Here is a 26619-nt window from a genome sequence, read left to right as displayed (position 1 = left end):
GTCAAGGTAATGGTGTACAGATGCAATGTGAAACCGTATATGTCACCTCCCAAGCGTTGCTTCCATTGCCTCAAACATGTCCTCGCGATGCGATGCCACTCCCATCTGTGCTGACTGTGGCCACCCCCTTCATTTCTATGTATGGGGAGCCCTTGCACCCCACTGTCTAACTGTGTAAACTGCTCTGCTCTCCGTTCTCCCCACTCACCAGTGTCCAGTGTAGATGAAGGAAAAAAGAATTCAGGAAAGAAAGACCCGTGACCATCTCAGCTACATTGATGCCCGGAAGAAATTTGACAGACTTCACTGTGTAAATCCCTCCCCTACCTTTGCCTCAGCTATGCCTTCCTCTCCTCACCCCTCACCCTTATCCCCATCCAGCCCTCCCTTCCCGTTCATCACCCTCTGCAGCTCCCATTCCTTCCCCTCCAGGAACCACTCCTCCTCCTCCTGTACCTCTTCCTCACAATGGAAAAAGTTCTCTTCTCGGGCTGCTCCTAGGGAAGGGGCTCCATCTCGAAACACTCATTCCAAGCATTCTCAGGACAAAAGTTTACACCCTCGGTATGGAGCAGAGACCCGCACTGTGAGGGCCCCAAAGCCACTCTCTCTGTCTCATCCTGACATCGTTACCACCTATTTCCTTACTCATAATGCCTTCTCGAAGTGCAAAATGGCTAAGCAGGGATGGCTAGAGGACAAATGGAAGGATGTAGAGGCTTATCTCACTAGGGGTAAGGTAGATACTGCCTACTGGAAAATTAAAGAGACCTTTGGAGAACAGAGAACCACGTGTATGAATATCAAGAGCTCAGATGGAAACCCAGTTCTAAGCAAAGAAGGGAAAGCAGAAAGGTGGAGGGAGTATATAGAGGGCCTATACAAGGGCGATGTACTTGAGGGCAATATTATGGAAATGGAAGAGGATGTAGATGAAGATGAAATGGGAGATATGATACTGCGTAAAGAGTTTGAGAGAGCACTGAAAGACCTGAGTCGAAACAAGGCCCCGGGAGTAGACAACATTCCATTAGAACTACTGACAGCCTTGGGAGAGCCAGTCCTGACAAAACTCTACCATCTGGTGAGTAAGATGTATGAGACAGGCGAAATACCGTCAGACTTCAAGAAGAATATAATAATTCCGATCCCATATAAAGCAGGTGCTGACAGTTGTGAAAATTACCGAACTATCAGTTTAATAAGGCACGGATGCAAAATACTAACGCGTATTCTCTACAGACGAATGGAAAAACTGGTAGAAGCTGACCTCAGGGAAGATCAGTTTGGATTTCGTAGAAATGTTGGAACACGTGAGGCAATACTGACCCTATGACTTATCTTAGAAGCTAGATTAAGGGAAGGCAAACCTACGTTTCTAGCATTTGTAGACTTAGAGAAAGCTTTAGACAATGTTGACTGGAATACTCTCTTTCAAATTCTGAAGGTGGCAGGGGTAAAATACAGGGAGCGAAAGGCTATTTACAATTTGTACAGAAACCAGATGGCAGTTATAAAAGGCGAGGGGCACGAAAGGGAAGCAGTGGTTGGGAAGGGAATGAGACAGGGTTGTAGCCTGTCCTCGATGTTATTCAATCTGTATATTGAGCAAGCAGTGAAGGAAACAAAAGAGAAATTCGGAGTAGGTATTAAAATCCACGGAGAAGAAATAAAAACTTTGAGGTTTGCCAATGACATTGTAATTCTGTCATAGACAGCATAGGACTTGGAAGAGCAGTTGAACGGAATGGACAGTGTCATGAAAGGAGGATATAAGATGAACATCAACAAAAGCAAAACGAGGATAATGGAATGTAGTCGAATTAAGTCGGGTGATGCTGAAGGAATTAGATTACGAAATGAGACACTTAAAGTAGTAAAGGAGTTTTGCTATTTGGGGAGCAAAATAACTGATGATGGTCGAAGTAGAGAGGATATAAAATGTAGACTGACAATGGCAAGGAAAGCGTTTCTGAAGAAGAGAAATTTGTTAAAATCGAGAATTGATTTAAGTGTCAGGAAGTCGTTTCTGAAAGTATTTGTATGGTGCGTAGCCATGTATGGAAGTGAAACATGGACGATAACTAGTTCGGACAAGAAGAGAATAGAAGCTTTTGAAATTTGGTGCTACAGAAGAATGCTGAAGATTAGATGGGTAGATCATATAACTAATGAGGAGGTACTGAATAGGAATGGGGAGAAGAGAAGTTTGTGGCACAATGTAACTAGAAGAAGGGATCGGTTGGTACGACATGTTCTGAGGCATCAAGGGATCACCAATTTAGTATTGGAGGGCAGCGTGGAGGGTAAAAATCGTAGAGGGAGACCAAGAGATGAATACAGAAAACAGATTAAGAAGGATGTAGGTTGCAGTAGGTACTGGGAGATGAAGAAGCTTGCACAGGATACAGTAGCATGGAGAGCTGCATCAAACCAGTCTCAGGACTGAAGACCACAACAACAACAACAACAACAACAATGCCTTCTCCCTCCCTCCTAGAGAAAAGAAGAAGAAGAAGAAGAAGAAGAAGAAGCAGTGTAAGTCAAACGATGAGGCTTCCCGGAGGGCTTCGTCCCCTCCACGTCATCCCAAATCAGACCCAGTTTTTATGGTTGTCACTCCATCCTCGATAGTGAAGACTGCCGACCAAGTGACGTGACCTTCCCTTGGCTTCTTTGTGTATCACTTGGACTCTCACCACATGACAATCCAGTGGAATTGCAATGGATATTATAACCACCTCCCGGAAATACAACACCTTGTTTCCTCTTACTCTTCGTTCTGTCTTGCTCTTCAAGAAACTCACTTTCGTGATGATCACTCTCTAATGTTTGATGTTATTGGGCATTTTGTTGGAACCGTGCTGGCCCCAGGGTAGCATCTGGAAGGGTCTGCACTTTTGTTCGCAGCAGTCATTAGTGACTGGATCCCCCTTCCTTCCAACCTGGAAGTGATAGCGCTTAGAGTGCAGATGACTCTGGCAATCATTGTTTGCAGTGTCTACCTCCCTTCAGGTCGCCCACTTCTTTATGTTGAACTGTCTACCTTAATACAGCAACTCCTGCCCGTGTATCTCCTCCTTGGGGACTTAAGTGCACACCACCCCCAGTGGGGGCGTGCCATTTTGTTGGGTAGGAGTCTTCTACTTGACCAATTTACTACAGACTTTGATTTGTGTCTCCTCAATTACGTTTCCCCTACCCACTTCAGTGCAGCTCATTGCACCTGTACTGCTATCAATCTCACAATCTTCTCCCCTGCTCTCATGGCTTGCCTACATTGGTCACCCCATGATGATCTTTGTGACAGTGACCACTTTCTGGTGATTCTGTCATTCACCTGCCGCCGCCACATTGGGCATTCTGCATGATTAGTTGGACTTTATATACATCTGCTGTGCACTTCGAAACCTCTGTCTCGAATTGCATTGATGTGGTCATGCAGGGCATCTGTGCCATTATTCTTCATGCTGCTGGCACTGCTTGTCCCTCTACCCAAAGGACGCCCTCATTGTCGACCAGTACCTTGCTAGACCAGGGACATAGAAGTCACTGTCCAGGACTGCTGACGGGCGCTGCAGTGATTTAAACGACACCCTTCTTGCTTTTAAGTGTCTTCATGCTAATGCCTGTTACCTTATTAAGTGGAGTAAAAAGGAATGCTGGGAGCACTATGTTTCCTCCCTGGGGACGTATGGCCCACCATTGCAGGTTTGGTCCAAGCTCTGTAACCTTCTGGGCTGCCAGCGACAGTCAACTGTCCAGGGCTTATCGTCCAAGGCACTCTGTCTACTGATCCTTTGGTCTTTGCAGAACACCTCACAACACACTTTGTGACAGCATCGATGTCCTCTTCCTATCCTGCCACCTTTCTCTGGCAGAAACACAGAGTTGAACAGACCCCCCTTCTCTTTCAACCCTCACCAAGCTGAACCCTATAATGAACCTTTCACTGAATGGGAATTCTTCATATGACACAGCTCCAGGCCGAGATTCCATCCACAACCAGATGATCTAACTCTTGGACATTACACAGAGGCAATATCTACTCAAGGTCTTCAGTCACATTTGGCTCATGGGTACCTTCCCCTCACAGTGGTGAGACAAGCCTGGGAAGAACTCAACGTCTCTCGACAGCTGTCGCCCGATTAGCCTGATGAACATACTTTGTAAACTTATTGAGAGGATGGTTATCTTCCATTCATGAAGGGTACTCGAATCTCGAGGCCTTTTGTCCCATATTGATGTGGCTTCTGGGAAGGACAGTCTCTAGCTGACCATTTACTCAGATTGGAAACTACAATCGGACAGGCTTTTACTAATGGTCAGCACCTTGTCATGGTTCTTCTTTGACTTACATAAGGCATACGACACAGCTTGGCGTCATCGCATTTTAGGTACCCTCTGTGACTGGGGCTTTTGCAGGCCCCTTCTGATTTTTATTCGCGAGTTTTTATTCCACCGGCCCTTCCAAGTTCCAGTTGGCACTTCACTCAGCACCCCTCAGATTCAGGACAATGGTATCCCAGAGGGTTCTGGATGAAGTGTCAATACTCTTTTCCTCATAATCATCAATGAACTTGTAACCTCTGTTGTTCTTCATGTATCTCAGTGTTGTATGTTGACGATTTTTGCATCTGATGCAGCTCCCACTTAGTAATATCTGCTGAGTGCTGGCTCCAAGGCACCGTCCGACAGACTCCTGCCTTGGGCTGTCTCCCTTGGCCTCCAATTTTCAATTTTCTCTCTGTCCAAAATGTGGGTTATGCATTTTTGTTGTCAGTTCATAGTACAACCTGATCCAGAATTTTATTTAGGTGACCAGTTCTAGATGATGCAGCACAGTCCCATTTCTTGGGCTTTTTTTTTTTTTTTTTTTTAAAAAAAAAAAAAAAAAAAGTTTATGTGGCTGCCCCATATTCGCTGCCTGAAGCTTAATGCTATCCGCCTCCTGGCTCATGCATCTTGGGGTGTAGACCATGCCACTCTTCTCCATCTTTACCGTCCTCTTGTCTTGCCCAGACTAGATTATGGTTGTCAGGTTTATGGCTCAGTGGCTCCTTCCACTAGAAAATACCTGATCCTGGTGACCATTGTTGGGTATGTCTAGCTATGTGTACTTTTCGCTCTAGTCCTGTTGACAATCTCCTCATAGAAGTGGGGATTCCCCCTCTACAAATATGATGAAACCATCTCCTGGTTTCTTACGCAATCCCTATTCACAGATTCCCTGACCATCCTGTGTTCTCTGTCCTCTTTGTAAGCGAGGGACGTCTCCCTCCTGATCACTGCCCATGGGTAATATTGCCAGTTGGAATGTGTCTCACTTCCCCCTGTCAGGATCTCCATCTGCATTCACTGAAATATGCCCCATGTATTTCTTCTCACACTCCCTCTTGGGTGATGTCTAGACAACAGGTTAGGACTGACCTATTCCAGGGTCCTAAGGTCTCTGTCGCCCCTATTGTGTTTTGGTGTCTTGTACATTCCATCCTTGCAGAGTTCCAGAGTGCTGTCTTCTTCTAAACTGATAGTTCTAAGACGACAGGCAAAGCAGGATACGCTTTCACGTCTCCTTCTGACTTCGAACACCATTTATTTCAGGAATCATGTAGTGTGTTTACAGCAGAGTAGCTAGCCGTTACCAGGGCCCTCCATTTTATTACTCAGGCCTCCCTCCACAGTGTTTTAATATGTACTGACTCATGGAGCAGCCTGCTACTCTCGTCATCCTTTGGTCTCTTGTATTAATGACCTCCTCTCCTTTGGCTGTGCCTGCTCAGTTGGCCTACTCGGTTGGCTTTTTCTGGGTCCCAAGTCATATGGGTATCCCAGAGAATGAACTGGCTGACTGTTTGGCTAGATAAGCTGATACTCATCCTCCTTTCCCTTTCATGACTCCAGTTGCGGATGTGCAGATCTATGTCAAATCTCTCTTTGCCCAAAAGTGGAGTGACATCTGGTGCACTACTGTTGTCAGTAATAAACTCGGCACAATCAAGGAGGCTGCTGCGCTTTGGTGCTTTTCCTTCCTCTCAGAAGGAGTCCACTGCTTAATGCTGTCTTCACATTGGTCGTACCAGGCTCATCCATTTTTTCCTCCTGTGTAGCGAACCACTCCCACAACATGGTTGTGGAGCCAGGCTGATGGTATCCCACGTATTGGTGGAATGTATACTTCTTATGGCCGTTTGCCTTCCTTAATTTTTATATTACCAGACAATTGACGGATGGTTGATCTGGTCCTCAGTTTCCTCTGTGAAATTGTTTACTTCCAGGTATAAGGTTTTGCTTTACTCCTGGAGCAGAGGCAGGATGGTTGTGGTTGGGGCCTCCTTCCCAGCACATTTTCTCAGACTGGGACCCCATGACCACTTCCCAGATTTGATCTAATCTTTTCTGCCTTTTACTGTGTGTGTTTTAACTTCCTTGTTTTATAGTTTGACTCCCATTACTTGATCCATCCAGCGAAAGCTTGAATTTTGTGTGTATGTTTGTGGTTGTTTGTGTGTCTGTCGACCTGCCAGCACTTTCATTTGGTAAGTCAAATCATCTTTGTTTTTAGATATTTATTTCCTACGTGGAATGTTTCCCTCTATTATAAGAATTTATATTTGTTTATACATGAACAATAGCATGTAAGGTACGAAACAATTACTGATTTCACCCTATAAAGAAAGTATGAACTAGGAATAGTTGAAATAAATCAGAAGATCAATTTCATACATAAAACTAAGCACAGAATTAGATCTTGTGTTATATTCTTTTAAACTAAGGGCCAGCCTTTTTCTTTTATGAAAATTCAGATTATATTCACGTATGTTAATGGTAAATTGTTGAAAGTGAAAAAACGAGTTTAAGGAGGCAGATGGCAAAACAAGAGGGGAATTAAAATTATCCCTGCTTGCTTTGTCACAACCTCCACCATTTACAGGTGGTGATTGTGGGGCATTACCTGTCCTCCTATACTCCGATTAGACTTACATTGTGACTGATGTTTCAGATAGTCAGGTGTTGAGTACCAACTCCCAGTCAGCTATTGTTCTTTGTGGAGTGCCACATGCTCGCTTTATTGCCTGTTTTGTTGGTACCTGCAGAGCTGTGTCACGCGTGACTGGCTGCATGCTGGCAACACTGCCCCACATCACTGTAATCTGTCAATCACAAAGTAGTTTTTGTGTGCCTAACCGAAGCACTCCAATGTGATGATCCACTGGAACTGAAATGAATATTGCTGTCAGTTGCCAGAATTACAACTACTAATTTTCTCCTGTTCTACGATCTTTGTTGCCCTTCAAGAAATGCACCTCACTGATGGCCATTTCCCAACTCTTCAAGCTTACCACTCACTCTGTCAGCACCGTACAGGCGTCGTCAGTGATCAGATTCACCTTCGTGCCACATTGGAAGCATAGCTGTATAAGTGCAGACAACCGCAGTCATTAACGATAGTAATGTTTGTTTACCTCCAGATAAGGCACTTACTTACCATGTGTTGACTACCGTAATCCAGCAACTCCCCACTCCTTTTCTCTTATGTGGAGATTTCAGAGCACATTACTTCCTTCGGGGAAGTACCACTTCTCCTGATAGTGGCCTTCAGATTGACCAGCTTCTTTCTGATCTTGTGCACAATGGTGCACAGTGGCGACTTTCTGATGATTATGTTACTTCCTTGTCACCACCTGACAGATCAGGTACCATACTGGGCTTTTTGAACAGCCAAATGGTAGTTGTAAAGCTGTGCCATTACCTTCGCCCCCTGTCCGCCATGTTACAATGATGAGATTGTCGAAGTTGTCTCAGATTCCGATGCAATCATCCTCACTGCTGGAACTGCCGTCCTACTTTTTACGGTCCCACTCCACCCCTATCTGGCTCCATGGTGAATTAAGACATTGAAACAAATATTCAGGATCATCTAAGGGCCCTGCAAGATATCAAGCACTATCCTTCACAGACCACCTTTGTTAAGGCTCGCCGTCTGATTAAATGCAATAAGAAGGAATGCTGGGAGCACTACATCTCCTCCTTGAAAACATACGCCTTTCCATCCAAGATGTGGGCTATGCTCCTTAGTCTGTTAGACCACCAAAGCTCAACAAGTGTCCCAGATCTCCTCCTTCAGGGTGGTATATATACCGACATGTCAGTTCTTGCCGAATACTTTGTGACCCATTTTACAACTGTATCGCCCTGTTCTTACCTGGCTTTTACCTGGCTGCCTTTCAAGTGCATAAAAAACAAGATGAAGCCATCTCACTATCTTTTACCCTGTCACACAGAACTATGTAGTGAATGTTTCACTGACTGAGAACTGCTTCAGACTCCGGGCATATCACATGATACAGCGCCAGGCTCTGATTCAATTTATGATCAGATGAGCCAACATATGATGTTACTGTTTTATGTCCTTGCACAGTGGCAAAGACACAGGAAGTTACAGAAGTTTCTGTATGATACCTGCAAGGGTTATTGCACAGTGGTTAACAGTAGATGACGTCCGATGTTATAATATTAGAGGCTGTTCTGGGAGTAGTCTGAAGATGGTGTGGTTCTGTGGCGTGGACGTAGTTGATGCCCGGTGATGCTCTGTAGGCTGTGGAAGGCCGCTGGTGATTGTCGTTGTGGCGAGAGTGGGTGCGACTGGTGCTCGGTGAGGCTTGCACTGTCGGTAGCCCAACGAGCTGACTGCAGCATCGGTTGGCGATGGGAGTGGTACTCTGAGAGATGGCAGTGTCAGTAGGCATCTGGCGATTGAAGCTGCAAGGAGAGGAATGTGACTGGTGCCCAATGAGGCTGGCAGTGTCGGTAGCCCAATCAGCTGGCTGCAGCAGTGGCAGGCGCCAACAGGCAGTGACAACTGCTGGCGAGGCATCACTCGATCGGCAGTAGCCGCCCGGTAGCCTCGAACTCGACAGGCCACCATTTGGTGTCGTCGTAAGCTGGGAGGAAAGCATTTGACCAGCAGTGCCTCCCAGTACACAGATACGCCAACAGAGTGTGATGGTGCAGAACTGATGAACCAGGGACAACATCGGCAGGCATCTGGTAGCGCTGGCTCGGCAGTGGCAGCCCCCGAGGTTGCAGAGACACCGATGGCCGGTGAGATGAATGATGAGGCTCTGACTGGTGGGCCGCAAGTGGCCGGCATAATTGCCCAGGCAGAGCAACTGACTGCCTGCTGGTGGCCTTGTCGCAGCCTATAAAGGCAGACGGATTGATATGAAGACGATCACATGGCTGATCGCAGTGCCATTACGGATGTTGTGGCCACAGATGGCTCTAGATACGTGGTCGCAGTGAGAAAGTAGTTCAGAGATCATAGCACCACTATAGGGTATGTGTGCACAGCATGGGGGGATGGGGAGGAAGGGGAGGGGGGGTGACCCCTCTGATGAGGAAATGCCTACAACCCGGCCACTAGGCAACTTGCACAGGACACAAGGGTTTGCTTGTCGATATAGTGGTCCAGTGAGGGGCTGGCTACAATACTCCTTCCTCCTTAGGAAGAGATGGTGGCATCAGATTGGCTGAAAGAAAAATAGCAAAGAGGCAAAGGCCTTGGGCAGAGGGCACATGAGGAGTGCCAGAATGTGACAAAAGGGCAGAACAGGCTAGAAGAGCATCAGTGCCCGCAGGGAGTGAAGGTTTAACTAACTGGGGATGCGATGGGATCCAAGAAACATATGGTTGTGCGGAAAACACGCAAAACAAAAAGGGAGGGCCATGAGCAAGTCCCAAAGCAACAGAAAATACATCACCAGGTGTATCATGGACAAAAGAGTAAGGTAAGGGCAACACCGAGAGTAGCACCACTGAAAAGAGAGGTAGTATAGTGTCCAGGCACCCAGAAAAGAGGTGATAGCTGGAAACACAATGCGCTCAGCAGGGCAGCCAATGGGTGTAAGGTGTGGAAGTTCCAAAGACACAGAGAAGGCATAGATGAGCTCCAGAAGGACTGATGGGCGTCCAGCGACAGGAAGTGGTGAGACAGGGCATCAGTGGGTGATGGAAAGCAGGATCTTGGCCATTGATGGCTGCCCGAGACACAAGAATGCGAACAACCCGAAGATGCATTGAAGGGTTCGCAGTAGCCAGTGGGTGGCAGAACCCTAACATCAATGGGTGCCAGACACACGAAGATACCAGCAGAACATCAGCGCAACAGCAGGGTGTGCAAAAGAGCACTGGGGGCTCAGCTTTATGCTGAGAGGTCAATGCAGCTTCAAGTGGGATGCCGAGGGCGCAGCCAAGACGCTGGAACATATGTAGGAACGCATTGTCAGTTATTGACTGCAGGTGGTCAAGCTACCAGGGTTGTCCTCAGGATCCTAGCACCTCTGCAGCACTTGCTGTGATGGCCAATGGGAGCAAGACTTGACCACCAGTGACCGCCAGAGGAGGACATGGATTCCAGTGCGGTGGGCTTCAGCAGCAGAGGGGATCGTAGCTTGACCCATAGCAGCTGCCGATGGGATGACTGGGTCTCTGGAAGCTGCGGGCATGGGCAGGACTCAAGTAGGGCAAGGCACAATTTATGGGGACCAGCGATGAGACCGCCATGTCACTTGAACAACGGGTGTCGGTAGCCCATGATAGCGAGATTCCACCCATGGCAACAGAGGGGCGGTGGGCATTGGGTTTGAGCTGGGCAGTGGTGGCGAGTGAGGCAAGGTGTGTGAAATCAGAGTCAACAGTCGCATCTGCAACCGGTGCACTGTGGTGTGCCTGGAACATCTCATCGCCACCTTTTATGCAGCAGGTGAGATGAGGTGCATATATTTGTTTTATGCAGTTTTTATGTCCTTGCACAGTGGAGTGGCAATGGCTAAAGAAGCGACAACTGATCATGGGTGATAAATGCAAGAGGTTATTGTACACTGGTTAACAATATGTTACGCCTGATAGTATCGTATCAGAGGCTCATCGAGGAATAGTATAGATCCAGCGTAGTGCTGTGACGTGGACTTACATGGCACTCGGTGATGCTGTGTACAGTGTGGCAGGCACCCAGTGTTTGATGTTGTGGGCAGAGGGGACGCAAGTGATGTTCAGTGAGGCTGGCAGCGTTGGTAGCCCAATGAGCCAACAGCAGTGTCAGTTGGCAATGGTGGTGTCAGTATTGCAATGAGAGGGGTGTGACTGGTGTCGAGCAAGGCTGACACTGTCAGTGGTCTATTGAGCTTGCTACAGCAGTGGCAGGCATCGACAGGCAATGACAGCTGCTAGCAAAGCAGTGCTTAATTAGCAGTGGCCACATGGATGCAATGGGGCCGCTGGGCCAGCTGTGTGCGTTGGTAGCACCTGGGAGGAAGGAGTATGACCAGCAACATGAAATGCGATGGTGCCAGCAGAGTTCCCTGGTGCAGAGCCGATGAACCAGGGACAATGTCAGCAGGCGTTGGGGACCAATAAGCACAATGGCTTGACTAGTGGTGGCCCCTGAGGATTCGGTGGCAATACCAAGGGCCAGCAAGATGGATGATGAGGTTCTCACTGATGGGCAGCAAGTGGCTGGCATAATTGCCCAGAGCAGTACAACTGCCTGCCTGCTGGTGTCCTGGTCTCATCCTATAAAGGCTGGCGAATAAATATGAGCATAATCACGTGACTGATCACAGTGCCATTGTGAATAGTGGGCGTGCAGATGCGTCTAGCCACGTGATTGCAGACGAAGAAAGTAGTTTGAGATCACAGCATCAATATAGCCATTGTGTGCACAGCATAGCGAGAAACGGGCATCTCTGAAGAGGAATGCCTACAGCCCAGCCACAAGACAACCTGCAGGACACATTGGTAATGATGGTGGTCGTAATGGCCCAGTGAGGGACTGGCTACATTATACTGAAATACTCGCATCTAGTCAGTGTCTTCAAGTGGGTGTGGCTAGTAGGTGTTTTACCATCTAAGTGGTGAGATAGTATCATTGTCCCAGTCCTTAAACAAGGCAAATACCCGTTGTCCATCAACAGCTACCAAGTGATTTGTGTCACTACTGTCCCCAGAACACTGCTTGAAAGGTTGGTAGCCCATCAACTATGCTGGTGCTCAAATCGTGGGGCCTTTTGTCCTTGTATCATTGTTGTTTCTGGGAGGGGTGATCCACAGCTGACCATCTATTTAGATTGGGAACAGCATTCCGACAAGCTTTTTATTTATCCTCCATGATTGGGGCATTTGAGGCTCCCTACCAATATTTATTCACCAGTTTTTATACCACCAGTTGTTCTGTGATCGAGTTTGGACACCTTTTGGGATGTGGCTGGTGTTACTCTCTGTATTTACCAGGTCCTGGTCTCTTCCTGAATAGGCTATAGTTGCCATATCTGTAGGTCACTGATATCTTCAGCTTTCAAATTTTTGGAGCTAGTCATCATAGTGGAATATGGTTGTCCAGTGGTGCCTTACGGACTAGTCCTGCAGACAATCTCCAAGGCAAAGTGGAGATTTTCCCTCTTCAGTTCCTATTTTACCAACTCTTGCTCATGTACACAATCACATCTGACAATTTCTTGATAATCTAGCATATCAAATTCCTTCTGGTTAAAAGGTATTTACCCCCCCCCCCCCCCCCCCAATCCAGCATCTGTCCTCAGGTGGATTAACATTTGGAATGCCCTCTGCTGGGACCATCGCCTAACCTCTTTAGAATGTGATTGTTATAACGTCAAGTTTAACAAATGTATTTCAGAACGACACAACACATATATGTCACAGAGAAAGTTGACAAGCAAGACATGTGCACACGTTAGCATTCGAATGAGCACTGAGTCCCACTCTAGCGGCCGCTGCTCGGCTGGCCGCTTAGGTGGCGCAGCTGCTGCATGGCTGGCAGACAGCGCCGCACGTAGAGGATGCGCGTAATTGCGCGGCGGCCCTTTGAATGATTGGCGAGTCACAACACTTTCCCCCCCTTTGAAATTGTTGCACTGGTCTTGATGGAGGTGTCCTGGAGATGGCTAATGTCCATAGGCATTGTTTGACTCGCCGCAAAGTCTCGAGGAGGAGGCTTCCCGTACGGACGGAAGTGTCCCCGATGATAACGGGTCGAAATGACAGGAGACGTAGGGGTCGAATCTGCTGGGGCCCCATGCACCAATCCGCCCGTTGCGGCAAGTCCAGTTGATATGACAGGAGACATGGGCGATGTGTCGACGTCCGTTGGAGGAGGAGGCGAGTAGATTTGGTCTGACAGAGGATGGTCATCCAGTTCCTGCATGGGCACGTCTCCTGGTGGCGTCCGTTCTTGTGCTGGCATCGCGATGACGGTGAGAGGGCTGCGTTGTGAGTATTGAGAGATGCCAAGATCCCGAGCGTCAGGTAGAGCCAAAGGTGGTGTAGCGGCATTCGGAACAGGCGTTGCCGGCACACGAGGCCGAAGCTGGTCCGAATGATGCACTGCAACACCCGTGTCCGTCTGGATTTCATATAGGCGTCTGCCACAGTGTCTTAAGATGCGGCCCGGGCTCCATTTTGGCCGCCTGCCATATCCCCCTACCCAGACGAGGTCGTCGGCGGTGAACCGGCCAAGTGAAGGCACCCGCGGCTATGAGGTGGAAGGCCGCAGAAGATGAAGTAGCGTGCGGGGCTGTCGGCCATGTAAGAGCTCCGCCGGGCTGTGGTCACCCATGGGGGTGAAACGGTAAGACGCCAGAAACCGGAGAAGCGCATCATCAGCAGCAGAAGAAGTCAGGAGTTTCCTCATCTGAGCCTTAAATGTGCGGACCAGTCGTTCAGCCTCACCGTTTGATTGTGGATGGAAAGGCGGGGCCGTGACATGCATAACACCGTGACGAGCGCAAAAATCCGCAAAGTCGGAAGAGGCAAATTGCGGACCATTATCAGTAACAAGAGTAGAGGGGAGACCTTCCAAAGAAAAAATGCGGGCGAGAGCACTGGTGGTTGCCGCGGTGGTAGGTGACGTGCAACGGACAATGAAAGCAAAGTTAGAGTAGGCGTCCATTACGAGGAGCCAATAAGTACCTAAAAAGGGTCCCGCAAAGTCAGCATGAATGCGCTCCCAGGGCTTCTCAGGCGAAGGCCACGGGGACAAAGATGACTTCGGGGCAGCGGCCTGTGACGCACAAGGGCCGCAGGCAGCGACCATGTGTGCTATTTCAGAGTCGATGCCAGGCCAGTACACATGACGGCACGCCAGAGATTTTGTGCGAGAGACGCCCCAGTGCCCTTGGTGAAGGAGGCGCAAGACAGAAGCACGCAAAGACGCAGGTACGACAACACGCGGCGAAGCATTTTCAGTGGAGAGGAGGATAACACCATCCCTAGCCATGAGGCGGTAGCGCAAAGCGTAGTAGTTCCGCAACGGATCAGAAGTCTTAGCAGACGGGTGATGTGGCCAACCCTTCTGAATACAGTGTAAAACCCAGGAGAGGGTAGGGTCAGAACCCTTAGCAGCCGCCAGCCTGTCCCCAGTGATGGGGAACCCTTCCACAACCTGCCGCTCGGCAACATCCAGGTGGAAACACAAAAGTTCGTCCCTATCGAATGCCTGATCAGGACCCATGGGAAGGTGAGAGAGAGCATCAGCATTCACATGTTGAGCCATTGGCCGGAAATGAATCTCATAATTGAAAGGAGACAAGTAAAGAGCCCAACGCTGGAGGCGGTGTGCAGCCTTGTCGGGAAGTGACGTTGATGGATGAAACAAGGAAACAAGTGGTTTGTGATCCGTAACAAGATGAAATTTTGAGCAATAGAGAGAAACACCAAACTTATGAAGAGCATAAATAATGGCCAAAGCTTCTTTTTCAATTTGAGAATACTTTTGTTGGGCATCCGTGACCGTTTTGGAGGCATAAGCAATGGGTTGTTCCGAACCGTCAGAAAAATGGTGCGCAAGGGCTGAACCGACCCCATATTGAGAGGCGTCTGTGGCAAGAACAAGATGTTGGCCAGGTCGATAAGTAGCCAGGCACGGGGCCTGTTTCAGCATAGTCTTCAATTTCTGGAAAGCCGCATCGCATGACGCGAACCAGTGAAAAGGCACGTTTTTATGCAACAGGCGATGCAATGGCTGTGCCACCGAAGCAGCAGACGGTAAAAACTTGTGATAGTATGCTATTTTCCCCAAGAAGGCCTGCAGTTCCTTAACATATGTAGGGCGAGGAAGGGCATCGATCGCAGCGAAAGTTTGCTGAAGCGGACAAATACCATCTCGAGAGAGTTGAAACCCCAAGTATGTGATTGATGCCTGAAAAAATTATGATTTCTGAAGATTACACTTAAGACCGGCAGTCTGTAAGACATGAAAAAGTGTGCGCAGATTTTGAAGATGTTCTTCAGTGGTGGAGCCAGTGACAACAATGTCGTCCATGTAATTGATACACCCAGGGACAGGGAGCAATAATTGTTCCAAGAATCGCTGAAAGAGAGCAGGGGCGCTAGCAACCCCGAAAGGCAAGCGTTGGTATTGATAGAGGCCGAAAGTCGTGTTAAGGACCAGAAACTGTCGGGAAGCAGCGTCGAGAGGAAGTTGTTGATTAGCTTCCGACAGGTCAATTTTAGAATAATACTGGCCTCCAGCAAGTTTAGTGAACAGTTCTTCAGGACGGGGCATAGGGTAAGTGTCAATGATGCATTGAGCATTTACAGTGGCTTTGAAATCGCCACAGAGACGAGTATCACCATTTGGCTTAGCAACGACAACGGCAGGAGAGGACCACTCACTGGAAGTGACAGGAAGCAAGACCCCCGAAGTAGTGAGACGATCCAACTCCCGTTTTACCCGATCACGAAGGGCCACAGGAATGGGCCGAGCCCGAAAAAACTTAGGCCGAGCAGTGGGTTTGAGCGTGATATGAGCTTCAAAGTCGTTTGCACGGCCTAACCCAGGAGAAAAAAGGGACGAAAATATCGTCGACAAGAAATCCAGTTGAGCATAAGGAATAGCATCAGAGACAATAATGACAGAGTCACCTATGAAGAACCCTAAAACGTGAAGGGCATCGAAACCAAAAAGATTCTCTACGTTACTCTGGTCGACCACAAATATGGGGACAGTGCGAACGACGGATTTTTAAGATAACTCAGCATTAAACTGTCCCAAGAGAGAAATCTTCTGTTTATTGTACGTCCGTAATTGCCGAGTGACAGGTGACAGGAGTGGAGAACCCAACTGAAGATACGTCTGAGAATTAATTATAGTGGCAGCAGAACCGGTATTCACCTGCATGCAAACATCTCGACCAAGGATTTGGACAGTGAGGAATAACTTCCCTGAAAGGGAAGAAGTGCAATTGACAGACAACTCAGAATCAGCGTCATGTTCATGAACATCATGTATGCGGTCGGATTTGCAAACGGAAGACACATGACCTTTCTTTTTGCAATTGTGACACACAGCCCAACGTTGGGGACAATCCTCACGTGAATGTTTCATAAAACACCGCGGACATGAAGGAAGTTGCCGGGGGTTTTGCTGCAGTTTCTTAGCGAGTTGTTTACGGTTAGGCCGAGGCTGCGTGTGGGAGCGCACTGCGGCCACGTCGGCCGGCGGGGACGCGCCGCGTGCGTCGTCAACAGCGCACAGAGGTTTTATTTCCCCGACATCACCCCACGCCTCTATTTGGGCCCCAGCAGTGTGAGAAATTTCAAAAGACTGCACAATGGAGAGAACTTCATCTAGACTCGGATTCGCCAACTGAAGGGCACGTTGCCAGACTTCTTTGTCGGGCGCCGACCGGATAATAGCATCCCGTACCATGGAATCGGCATAGGATTCTTTGTGAACGTCAGTAACAAATTGACACTTTCGACTGAGGCCGTGAAGTTCAGCTGCCCAAGCGCGATAGGATTGATGTGGCTGTTTTTGACAACGATAAAAGGCAACACGAGAGGCTACCACATGCGTTTGCTTTTGAAAATAGACAGACAGAAGTGAGCACATTGCAGCAAAGGACAAAGATGCAGTATCCTTCAAAGGAGCCAATTGCGACAACAACCAATACATTTGAGGTGAAATCCAGGAAAGGAACAGAGACATACATGGTTGTTCGTCCGCGACATGAAATGCCAAGAAGTGCTGTCGAAGACGTTTTTCATAATCAGACCAGTCTTCCGCCGTCTTGTCGTAAGGAAGAAAAGGAGGTACAGCCAACGACGAGAAACGACCCCCATTTGACGCCGTGACGAAATCGCGAATCGCCGCTGTCAGAAGCGTTTGCTGTTCAAGGAGATTTTGCAATAGTTGCTCGACAGTAGCCATGGAACCCTGTGGGTCTACGGTGAAAAGGAAAAATCTACTACCTCATGGCCAATTGTTGTAACGTCAAGTTTAACAAATATATTTCAGAACGACAAAACACGTATAAGTCACAGAATAAGTTGACAAGCAAGACATGTGCACACGTTAGCATTCGAATGAGCACTGAGTCCCAGTCTAGCGGCCGCTGCTCGGCTGGCCGCTTAGGTGTGCAGCTGCTGCATGACTGGCAGACAGCGCCGCACGTAGAGGACGCGCGTAATTGCGCGGCGGCGCTTTGAATGATCGGCGAGTCACAACAGTGATCCCTATGTTTTCTCACAACCCTCCTGCCCTCTCCCTGGTTAGTACCCGGATAATGAATTAGAACTGATCTATGTAAAGGGCTTAAAGTTGCTGTTGCCCCATTGACCTTTTGGTGTCTGTTCTAGTTTGTTGTTCAGGAGTAGCAGGGTACTACCGTGAGTTCTATTGACAGCCAGTATATGCTTTTACATCTCCTGCTAGTTAGAAACAACATTTGTTGCTGGAAACGTGTTGTGTTTTACGGCAGATCTGACAGCCGTTATCAGAGCCTAATGTTCTGTTAAACAGATCTTTCTTGACCAAGTTTTAATTTGTAGTGACTCATTGAGCAGTCTGCAGGCTTTTGACCAATGTTGTTCTTTTTGATATCTGTTATTCATGACTTTCTCTCTGACCTGAGTCATACTGCCTGCACAATTGTCTTTCTCTCGGTCCTTAAATCATTTGTGTTTCTCAGGGAATGAACTGTGAACTGACTGACTTGTTTGTCTAGACAAGCGATTACTTTTCCAACATTTACTTTGATGAACCCAGCTTCAGATTTGTAGGTGCAAATAAGACCTCTCCTCACTCGGAGATGGAATAACATCTGATGGGTTATTGCCCCGTCTAATAAATCAGAAAGATTACTGCTACAGCCCACTCCACTTTCCATTCCTGCAGGTCCAAATCCATGGTTCTACACCTCTGCATCAGTCACACTAAATTAACACACAGTTTTATGTTATGTAACGAGCCACTCCCACATTCTTGTTGCAGAACCTTACAGACAATAGCTAACAACCTGGTGTAATGCCCCCTCCTCGTGGCTCCATGCTAAGCATCATCTTCCAGGTTCTTTGCCTCTTATATCGACGGACAACTCATGGAGAGTGGAACTGGTTTTCCATTTCCTTCATGAAAGTGAAATATTCTCAGATATAAGGTTTTAAACTAGTTTCGGTGTGAGGGCATGGTAGTTGGGTTTTGGGGTTTTTCTTGCCGCATGCTGGTCTAATTGAGGTGGATTGGTTCTATGGAGCAGTTGAAAAATTATCTAGATCTGAAATCTTTAACCTTTGTCTTTTTTCTTGCCTTGTGACAAAAATGTGGACAGTAAGGTATAGCTAGTCTCTTGCCTAGTGTTTCATAGGATCAAACTAATATACCTGTGCCTCATTTCCATATAAATATGGACTTTTGTTTCCAAAGTACTTTATTGTCCACAGTTGCCCAGTTTAACTCCATCTTACATTATATGCTTTGAAAACTGTAAGTGCATACAACAGCATGCTTACCAATATGTTCTAAAACACCACACATAAAACCGAAATTTTCCCATGCTCATATCATGGATTCTGTTGGTGATAAAAATGTATAGTCAAGGGTTTTGGGCAGCTCTTGGGCTATGGGCCATCCATATATCCAACAGAAGGGTAGTCTTAGTGTTGCAATCCTACAGTACAGGGACAAAGTATGAACGGTATACACTTCCTAATGCTTAGGCAAATATAGAAAATCGGGTGGTTCTTTTTGCATTTGATGTGGTCTATGGTGGGCTTGATGGGACTTATGTATATACCATTAGTTCACGGGCAGTTCATCAGAAAACCCTAAAAAAGGGTTTTTTACTATATTTTTGCTGTCACCAGCAGACCAGAACCCAACCAAGGATTCCAAGATGCGCTATGCATAGCAAATGTGTGTAATGTTTATGATATATTCCTAAGATTCCTGTCTCAAACAATGTTGAAAATTTTGTAGACATCTTTATCAGATTCTGAGATACAGAGGATCAAAGTTACCCTACTTGTGCCCGTAAAATGTGGTGTGAGGCAAAAACATGATGTGGCACAGAGAAATATGATGTAAAATGTCTCTGTTATCATCAAAAGGGTTCTGGGAACTCCATGTTGTAGTACTGAAGCACATGCAATTTTTTTTTTGCAGTTTTAATCTGGTCTGAAGTGTACAATTAGTTTTGGGTTATTTCAGTTTCACTTAAGTAAAGTATCAAAATTTTACTGACCTATCAAGTTCTTTCCATATGATTAACATGCCCTATTGTGGCCCTGAAAAGAAGGGAACCAGGGAAAAACAGTTCTATCAGAGCACAAAAAGGTGAATATGCCCTGCTTTATTAAAAAGACTCTGGCTGAAAATTGGGGTTACAGCTGCCTCATTTATACCTTCCTCGGCACCTTTAAAAAATTTTACAAAAGTATTGACATGCGAAAATATCACACATTTTTATGCTGAGAGAGGAGGAGACAGTGGCAACGGGAAAGAGACAGGGAGGTAATGAATATTACAAGATAGTAGAGAGTGGGTGTGGTATAGATAGAATGAAGGGGACAGTGGCAATGTGAGAGATAGAGAGATACACAGTGGCAGTGGAACATAGTAGACAGTGAGAGAGAACAGTGCGAGCAAAAGAGTGATGGAGACAGTGTCATTGCGAGAGGAATAAAGAAAAGGAGAAAGTGGGAGTGGGTGAGAACCAGTGATACTGAGAGACAAAGTCTATGACAGTGATAACAAAGGAGGCAGTGAGAAGAGACAGCAGCAGTGGCAAGAAAGGAAGGAATGAGGTATCAGCAGTAAGAGAGAGTAAGAGGGAGACAGTGTTCATAGGGCAGAACAAAGGGGACTGTGACTGGGACGGTGACAGTTAGAGAGGCAGAAAGAGATAATGAAAATGAGATGCGCTGAATGAGTGAGTGAGAATGGGAAATTTGGAGTAGATGGGCATGAGAGATTTGCAATGATGGACCAGTGAGTATGAGCAGGTTTCAGCTAGGGCAGTTTGTGGGAGTGAGAAATGAGTTGCATGTTATAAAGAGCCTGGATATGCTCGCATGCCAATATTTTTGGAAAATTTTTAAAGGTGCTGAGGAAGGTAGAATGAGGCAGCTGGTACTCCACTTTTCAGTCAGACATTTTTGTTCTCCGATAGGAGCATTTTTCCACGAATAAAATAAAATGTATTACAAATTCATTGTAATATTAATTTACCACAAAACATTGTTATATACTGTAGTATACTTTCAGTTTCCCTTACAGATGGAAAAACAAATAAATTACTATGTGAACCCATCTCTGAACAAGCAACATAAAATTGCCATTGAAGAAATATGATGATCTCGATTCCATTCCACTGTACTTAAGAGACCTTCTCTTGCAATTTATAGGTGATTGAGAACACTAGTGAGAAGATTGCAATCTCTTGAAATTAAAAGGGAAACCTCCTAGAGTGAATAAGTTCTGTGGGGTAAATACTATATTGCTCCCTCCTTATCCTGTTAAGTTACTTTTAAATTGGACCTCATCAACCAGGCCACCATCTCCCCACTTCCCACCCTTATACCAGAGTGTTCTAGGTGCATCTAACAAGTGTTTCTTTCCCAACATTAAATGATATGTGTATAAAGTTCAGTTGAAAATGCTCCTCATATTTCACATTTATGGTTTACTAGTCATTCCACACCCACCACTAAGGATCATTTTCTATCAGGGCTGCCATCAATTAATGTTAATGAGACTCACCAGTTAGTGTAGCAACTTAAAAAACACATATTTGACACTAATATCAATCATATTTGATTATCATTGTATGGCACCACCTTCACATCACCTACCAAACTCCTAGTGAAGCTAAGGGTGTCTTACTCCAAAATTATTTTTTTCCTAGGTAGTAAGCCATATAAATGCATTTGGTTGAAATTTCCTTTTGCTTACATGTCACTGTTTATCGAGCCACTGTTTGTGTGTACCAACAACCAAGTAATAGATGTACCAAGTTTAGTTGAAATTATTCCAGTCATTCAAACATAAAAACTGAATACCTTGCACAGCCATCCGGAATTACATTTTTCCTGTTTCTGTTAAATAATTTAATGTGATTACCAGGATGGTTCCTTTGAAAAAACCCACAGCCAGCTTCTTTCCCCTTGGTTCCCCAACCCAAGTTTGTGCTCCATCTCTAACGACCTCATAGTCTGCAAGGCAGAAAACCCAAAATTTTTCTCACTTTTTTCCTTCCTCTTTTAATCTTTAGGACTTGGTTGGAAAATGGGTGATAAATAGATTTTAAATGAAAGAAAACAAACCTTTAAGTTTGATACCAGGAGGTGAGGATGCTGAGGGGAAGGGATTAATGAAAGATAAAATCCTGTGTGGATAATTTAGACTCTTCCTCCAAACACCAGCACTGCAGAACTTGGTGAGAATTTGCTCTACAAACTATAATTGCCACCCAGCTTTAACCCTGTCATCTCTCTCATTATACACCCCCCCCCCCCCCCTTGCCCCCTTGCAGCCACAATTTTCGCTTTTCATCTCTCTCTTATGTTTTATGGCTTCTTTCTGTTGACCAGTATCACATTTTTGTCTTTCTTTATTTGTTAACTACCACTTGCAGCTTCAAAAATTTTCAGGTCTCATGTGTTGTTACCTTTTCATTGTAGATTTATCTCTTGTCTTGTCATACTATGTTTCCTCAACCAGGTGGTCTGAATAACTTTTGTTCAGTTCTTCAATAGATTCATTTCCTCCAGCTTGCAGTTTTCTTTTGCCAGGAAAAGAAACCCATGATTTCAAGAGTTCCAGCATCTTCCATTGTAGTAATTTTTTCTTATTATTGTTTGATATTGTAGTTATTACCATAGTTTCCATATTAGTGGACTACCTGTTACTGCTCAGATATCTTCAAAGCCTAATTTCACATGATCTTGTAATGTTGTTATGGTTTTGGAGAGAGAGAGGGGGGGGGGGGGCATTGTTGTTCTGAATTTTATGTGCGTGATTTGAGCAAATGTTCATAGTTTGTGTTAATGGTAACTGCAATTAATTTACAGAGCACCTCATCGCTGGAGAGTAATTTGGAAGGACTTGCAAGTGTACTGGAGGCAGATTTAGCAACTTTTCGCACCAAGATACTTCGTATACTTACAGATTGTGCTATCAAGATGCCTGAGAAATGTACAATCTACACTACACTGGTGGGATTGCTCAATGCAAAGAATTATAATTTTGGTGGTGAGGTGAGGTTTTTATTTTTATGACTTTTAACCTAATAAAGTTAAATGTTCAAGACTTTTTCGTTGAAACTCTGGTTATGGTATGATAGTTCCACACCATCAAAATCTTGGTTGTGGCTACAAATGACCTATAGCATAACATGAGGTCAAAGTTAGGTTATAAAGTGACAACTTGGTTGTGAGTTGGTGAAATAAATGTCATGGTAACAGATTGATCTGTAATGTAGCCTGATGACCATGTTTACCTAATATAACACTTTCAGAATAAATAACTAAACCTCAAGACAGATTTAGAAAAGCTGTATGAATAGTAGCCAAATCTCGAGTGATTTTATTGAGACTTAACCTGTTAATAAATTGGCCGGCCGCTGTGGCCGAGTGGTTCTAGGCGCTTCAGTCCAGAACCGCGCTGCTGCTACGGTTGCAGGTTCAAATCCTGCCTTGGGCATGGATGTGTGTGATGTCCTTAGGTTAGTTAGGTTTAAGTAGTTCTAAGTCTGGGGGACTGATGACCTCAGATGTTAAGTTCCATAGTACTTAGAGCCATTTGAACCATTTGTTGATAAATTGCTAAAAAAGTTGTGCATCATCCCCTTGATTTGCAGAATTTGTTTTTCTTTCTCAGCACTTTCTTTACCATAGGAAACCACTGCTTGCAGCCACCTGTATAACAATTGTAAAGGTAAACCTTAATTTTCAGTGCAGTTCCATAGATAATGCCTTGTCCAGAAGCATAAGTGGGACAGTGAAGATTGTGTTCACTGTTCATTCTGTCAAGATGCCGTACAGTGTCATTTCAAGCTTTGTCACTTTACACTAAGTATTTCTAAATGAGGCAGAAATATGGAGAATAGATAAGCATACAGAGTGAAAGATAAATATTTTTGAAAATAAAATACTGCAGAAGATATTTGGACCAATTTATAAGGGAGGAGAAGACACTGAATATGGAACAGGAGGCTCAGGGAGCTATGTAAAGATTCAAATGTTGTGGAAGCCTAGACAAGGAGACTGAGATGGGCTGGCCACACCTGTAGAAGAGAAGTGTCAGAGAAGAAACCCAGACCAAAAATAAGATGAAGAGACCAGATGGCTGGGGATATTCAGATACTTTTAACTAGGGAAGGGCAGAATGCTACAGATGAGGCTATTTACAAGGCCAGAAAGTGACCGTGGTTTGTGGGGCCAAAAGAAAATGAGTAAGTAACGAAGTAAGAGTAAGGGTTGTTGTAATAGAAATTTGGCTGCCAAATTGGTGTACACCGTAGTGACCGAATTGGAACATTTCAGCCACTATTGTGAGATACAAAAAGGTGAAAATTTGCCTTATAATGATCCTTCACAGTCCACAACACCATCTGAGGCCACTACCTGCAAATTATGGTTTTGTAGGCACCCCAAGAAGATTGCAACAGAATTGTGAACTGCCTTTCTGGAGGTAACTGGAAGCATTGTGTATACCCAGACAGTACACAACCATTTCGACATGATCGATTTGTCCTCTAAGCTTCTGTTATAAACAGCAGTACTAACCCCACAGCAACATGATGCGTGAAGATGACGACATAGATCGATGACATAAATTTCTCTTCAACACTGACTGCAGGATTTGTCTGATGCCTGATCTTGATAGAACGTTCGCGGTGATGGCTTGATACCAATGAGTGTCTCAATCAAGTAGACCCGTCAGTTCAAAAGGGAGGTGTGTCGGCCATGTTTTGTTCTGTTATCACATATCTTGCTGTAATTTGAGGGCTGTGCAGTATCAGGACAAGGGCCTCCAAACTATTGTCTAACCCTGCAGATAACAAAGGAATGACACATTAAGCTACAGGAGAATTACATAACTGCAGTGGAAAGTTAACTGGAATGATAAAGAAGAAAACACACCAGAAGTAGACAGCTGGTGTTCACATGTTCTATGCTAAACGAAAACTTTAGAAAAGGAAATTCAGTGTTAGTTCACTGGACATCTGCGTGATGTTAGTGATAAGGACGTAGTTTCTGAAAATAGTGTGCCTGACGTCACTGACTGTAGAGGACCTTTTATGAGCAGTAAACTATCATTGACTATGTAAAGATTTTTATTGTGCCAGTATTGTTAAATAATTCTGTGAATAATTAATGTACTTAGCAATTATTTGTAAATGGCTCATCACAGTGAAATTATATTAGAAAACTGTGTTCAATCACAATGTCACTTTATTTAAATGGTATATATCATAGACATTACATAGAACATATATGGTAAAATGTGTTATGTCAGACTTACATACTGTACTTTCTGTCCTCAGTTTGTAGATTACATGGTACGCAACCTGAAGGATTCACTGAAAAGTTGTCGGTGGGATGCGGCACGGTATTCATTACGCTTCTTAGCAGACCTTGTGAATTGCCATGTAATTTCTGCAGGATCTTTAATGCAGCTACTTGACAACATGGTTGATGCCGCTAAGGAAGATGGTGTCCCACAGGTAAATTCTGTACTGTGTTACTTTTATAAAATTCAGTTATTTATCCTGATTATGGTTTAATTTTGCACATAAGTTTTTCAACACAAGAAAGACTTCTTTAAGGTTTATTGACTGTATTGTAGAGCAACTTGCATACCAGAAGTTGAGTCCGAAAGAGTCGTGCACTTGGTGCAAACACGTATGTTGAGATTCTGGAGTTACTGATTTCTTCATTGCAGACACGGGAATAGTAAGAAAATGAAATACAAAATTCCTACAGTTTTGAGGCAATACCTTTAGCTTCAGAACAAAGCCACACATCAGAGGAATGGTATTTGCTTCTGTACCAGTATGTGTGTTTTGGAACTTCATAATTTTTTGTTCTACCCTGTGACTTTTTCAGTAACTCTACACATGATGATGAATATACAATATACAATTTTCAGCTTATGTTCAAACTACAGGAGCTTCTTACTGTGTTTTTAAAATTTTTTTGCAAGACTATGATGCATGTTACCTGGCCTTAAAAAAATCCTGTCTACAAATCTTAATTTTTTTCTGTTGTAGATTTAAAGAATAACAATAATGGAAATTCATGGGTGGAACAATATGTAAAACAAGGGGAAGATAATTGCTCACCTATAGCAGACTGATGTGTGGAGCATAGATATACTTAACAGAAAGCAGCATTCATACTAGCTTTCAATCCCGTGCTCCTTTTTCTAATAAAAGTACATACATTGATGCACACTGACACCCAAAAACACATTCTAGTGTCCATGGCCAGCTCCATGGGAGTGCGTGTTGTGGTGTCTGTGTGGTTGTGTGTGTGAATGTGTGTACTTTGACTAGAAACAGAGCAAAAGCTCAAAAGCTGGTCTAAATCCTGTTTTCTGTTATGTGTTTCTATATTCCATAACTCAGGCCACTATAGGCAAGTGGTTTCCTTTTCTTATTTTAGATTTAAAAGTATTACATTTGCATTCTGCATATATTTTGTTGTGATTGTTCACCTGAAGCTGCTCATTGTTCAATAATATAAGAAAAAAAAACCTCGATTAAGCAATCATGAAGCTTTCCAGTGTTCAATAATATAAAAAAAGACCTTGATGAAGCAATTGTAAAATAAATACCTGCACACTGTGATGATAACGCACAGAGAATTAGGTCACACACACAGAAGTATTAGTGAAAAAAAAGAGCAAGAAAGGAGAACAAAAAGGTGAGCATCCGAAGAATGGGTACCCAACACATTCTAATGACACATTTGTTGTAATACTCACTGTATGTTTGCAGATCACATTACATAGGAAGACTACCACCCAAATAATACTTTCTCCATGTAATTTGCTGGTGTGATGCTGTCAGCAGAAGTTTTACTAGGAAACCCTTACACGTCCTCCATACAGTCCTGATCATTCCCCGTTCGATTTTCATATTTTTACAGCCCTGAACAAAGACAATCGTGGCCATTGATTTGCTTCGGACAAAGACGTACGTGCGTGGATATAATCATGGTTCCATAGGCAACCACAAAATATTTTTCCATGAAGGCATTGATCTTCTTGTCTCACAGTGGGATAAATGTATTAACAGTTATGGTAATCACTTTTGAAAT

The 26619-nt window shown here is 44.9% G+C and overlaps 1 protein-coding gene across 1 annotated transcript in view; it reads left to right on the top strand.

Annotated features, from left to right (window-relative positions):
- The window catches only part of LOC124623180 (nuclear cap-binding protein subunit 1), a 179413-nt gene that overhangs the window by 16804 nt on the left and 135990 nt on the right, over positions 1-26619 (top strand). Inside the window, exons 3-4 of the mRNA XM_047148984.1 lie at positions 22366-22551; positions 24843-25022. Of these exons, the coding sequence (XP_047004940.1) occupies positions 22366-22551; positions 24843-25022 (366 nt within the window). The remainder of the gene's footprint in view (positions 1-22365; positions 22552-24842; positions 25023-26619) is intronic.

The sequence above is a fragment of the Schistocerca americana genome, chromosome 7 (assembly GCF_021461395.2).
Source record: "Schistocerca americana isolate TAMUIC-IGC-003095 chromosome 7, iqSchAmer2.1, whole genome shotgun sequence".
Classification (NCBI taxonomy): Eukaryota; Metazoa; Arthropoda; class Insecta; order Orthoptera; family Acrididae; genus Schistocerca; species Schistocerca americana.
The sequence above is the reverse complement of the archived record's forward strand: the minus strand, read 5'-3'. Positions and strand labels throughout refer to the sequence as shown.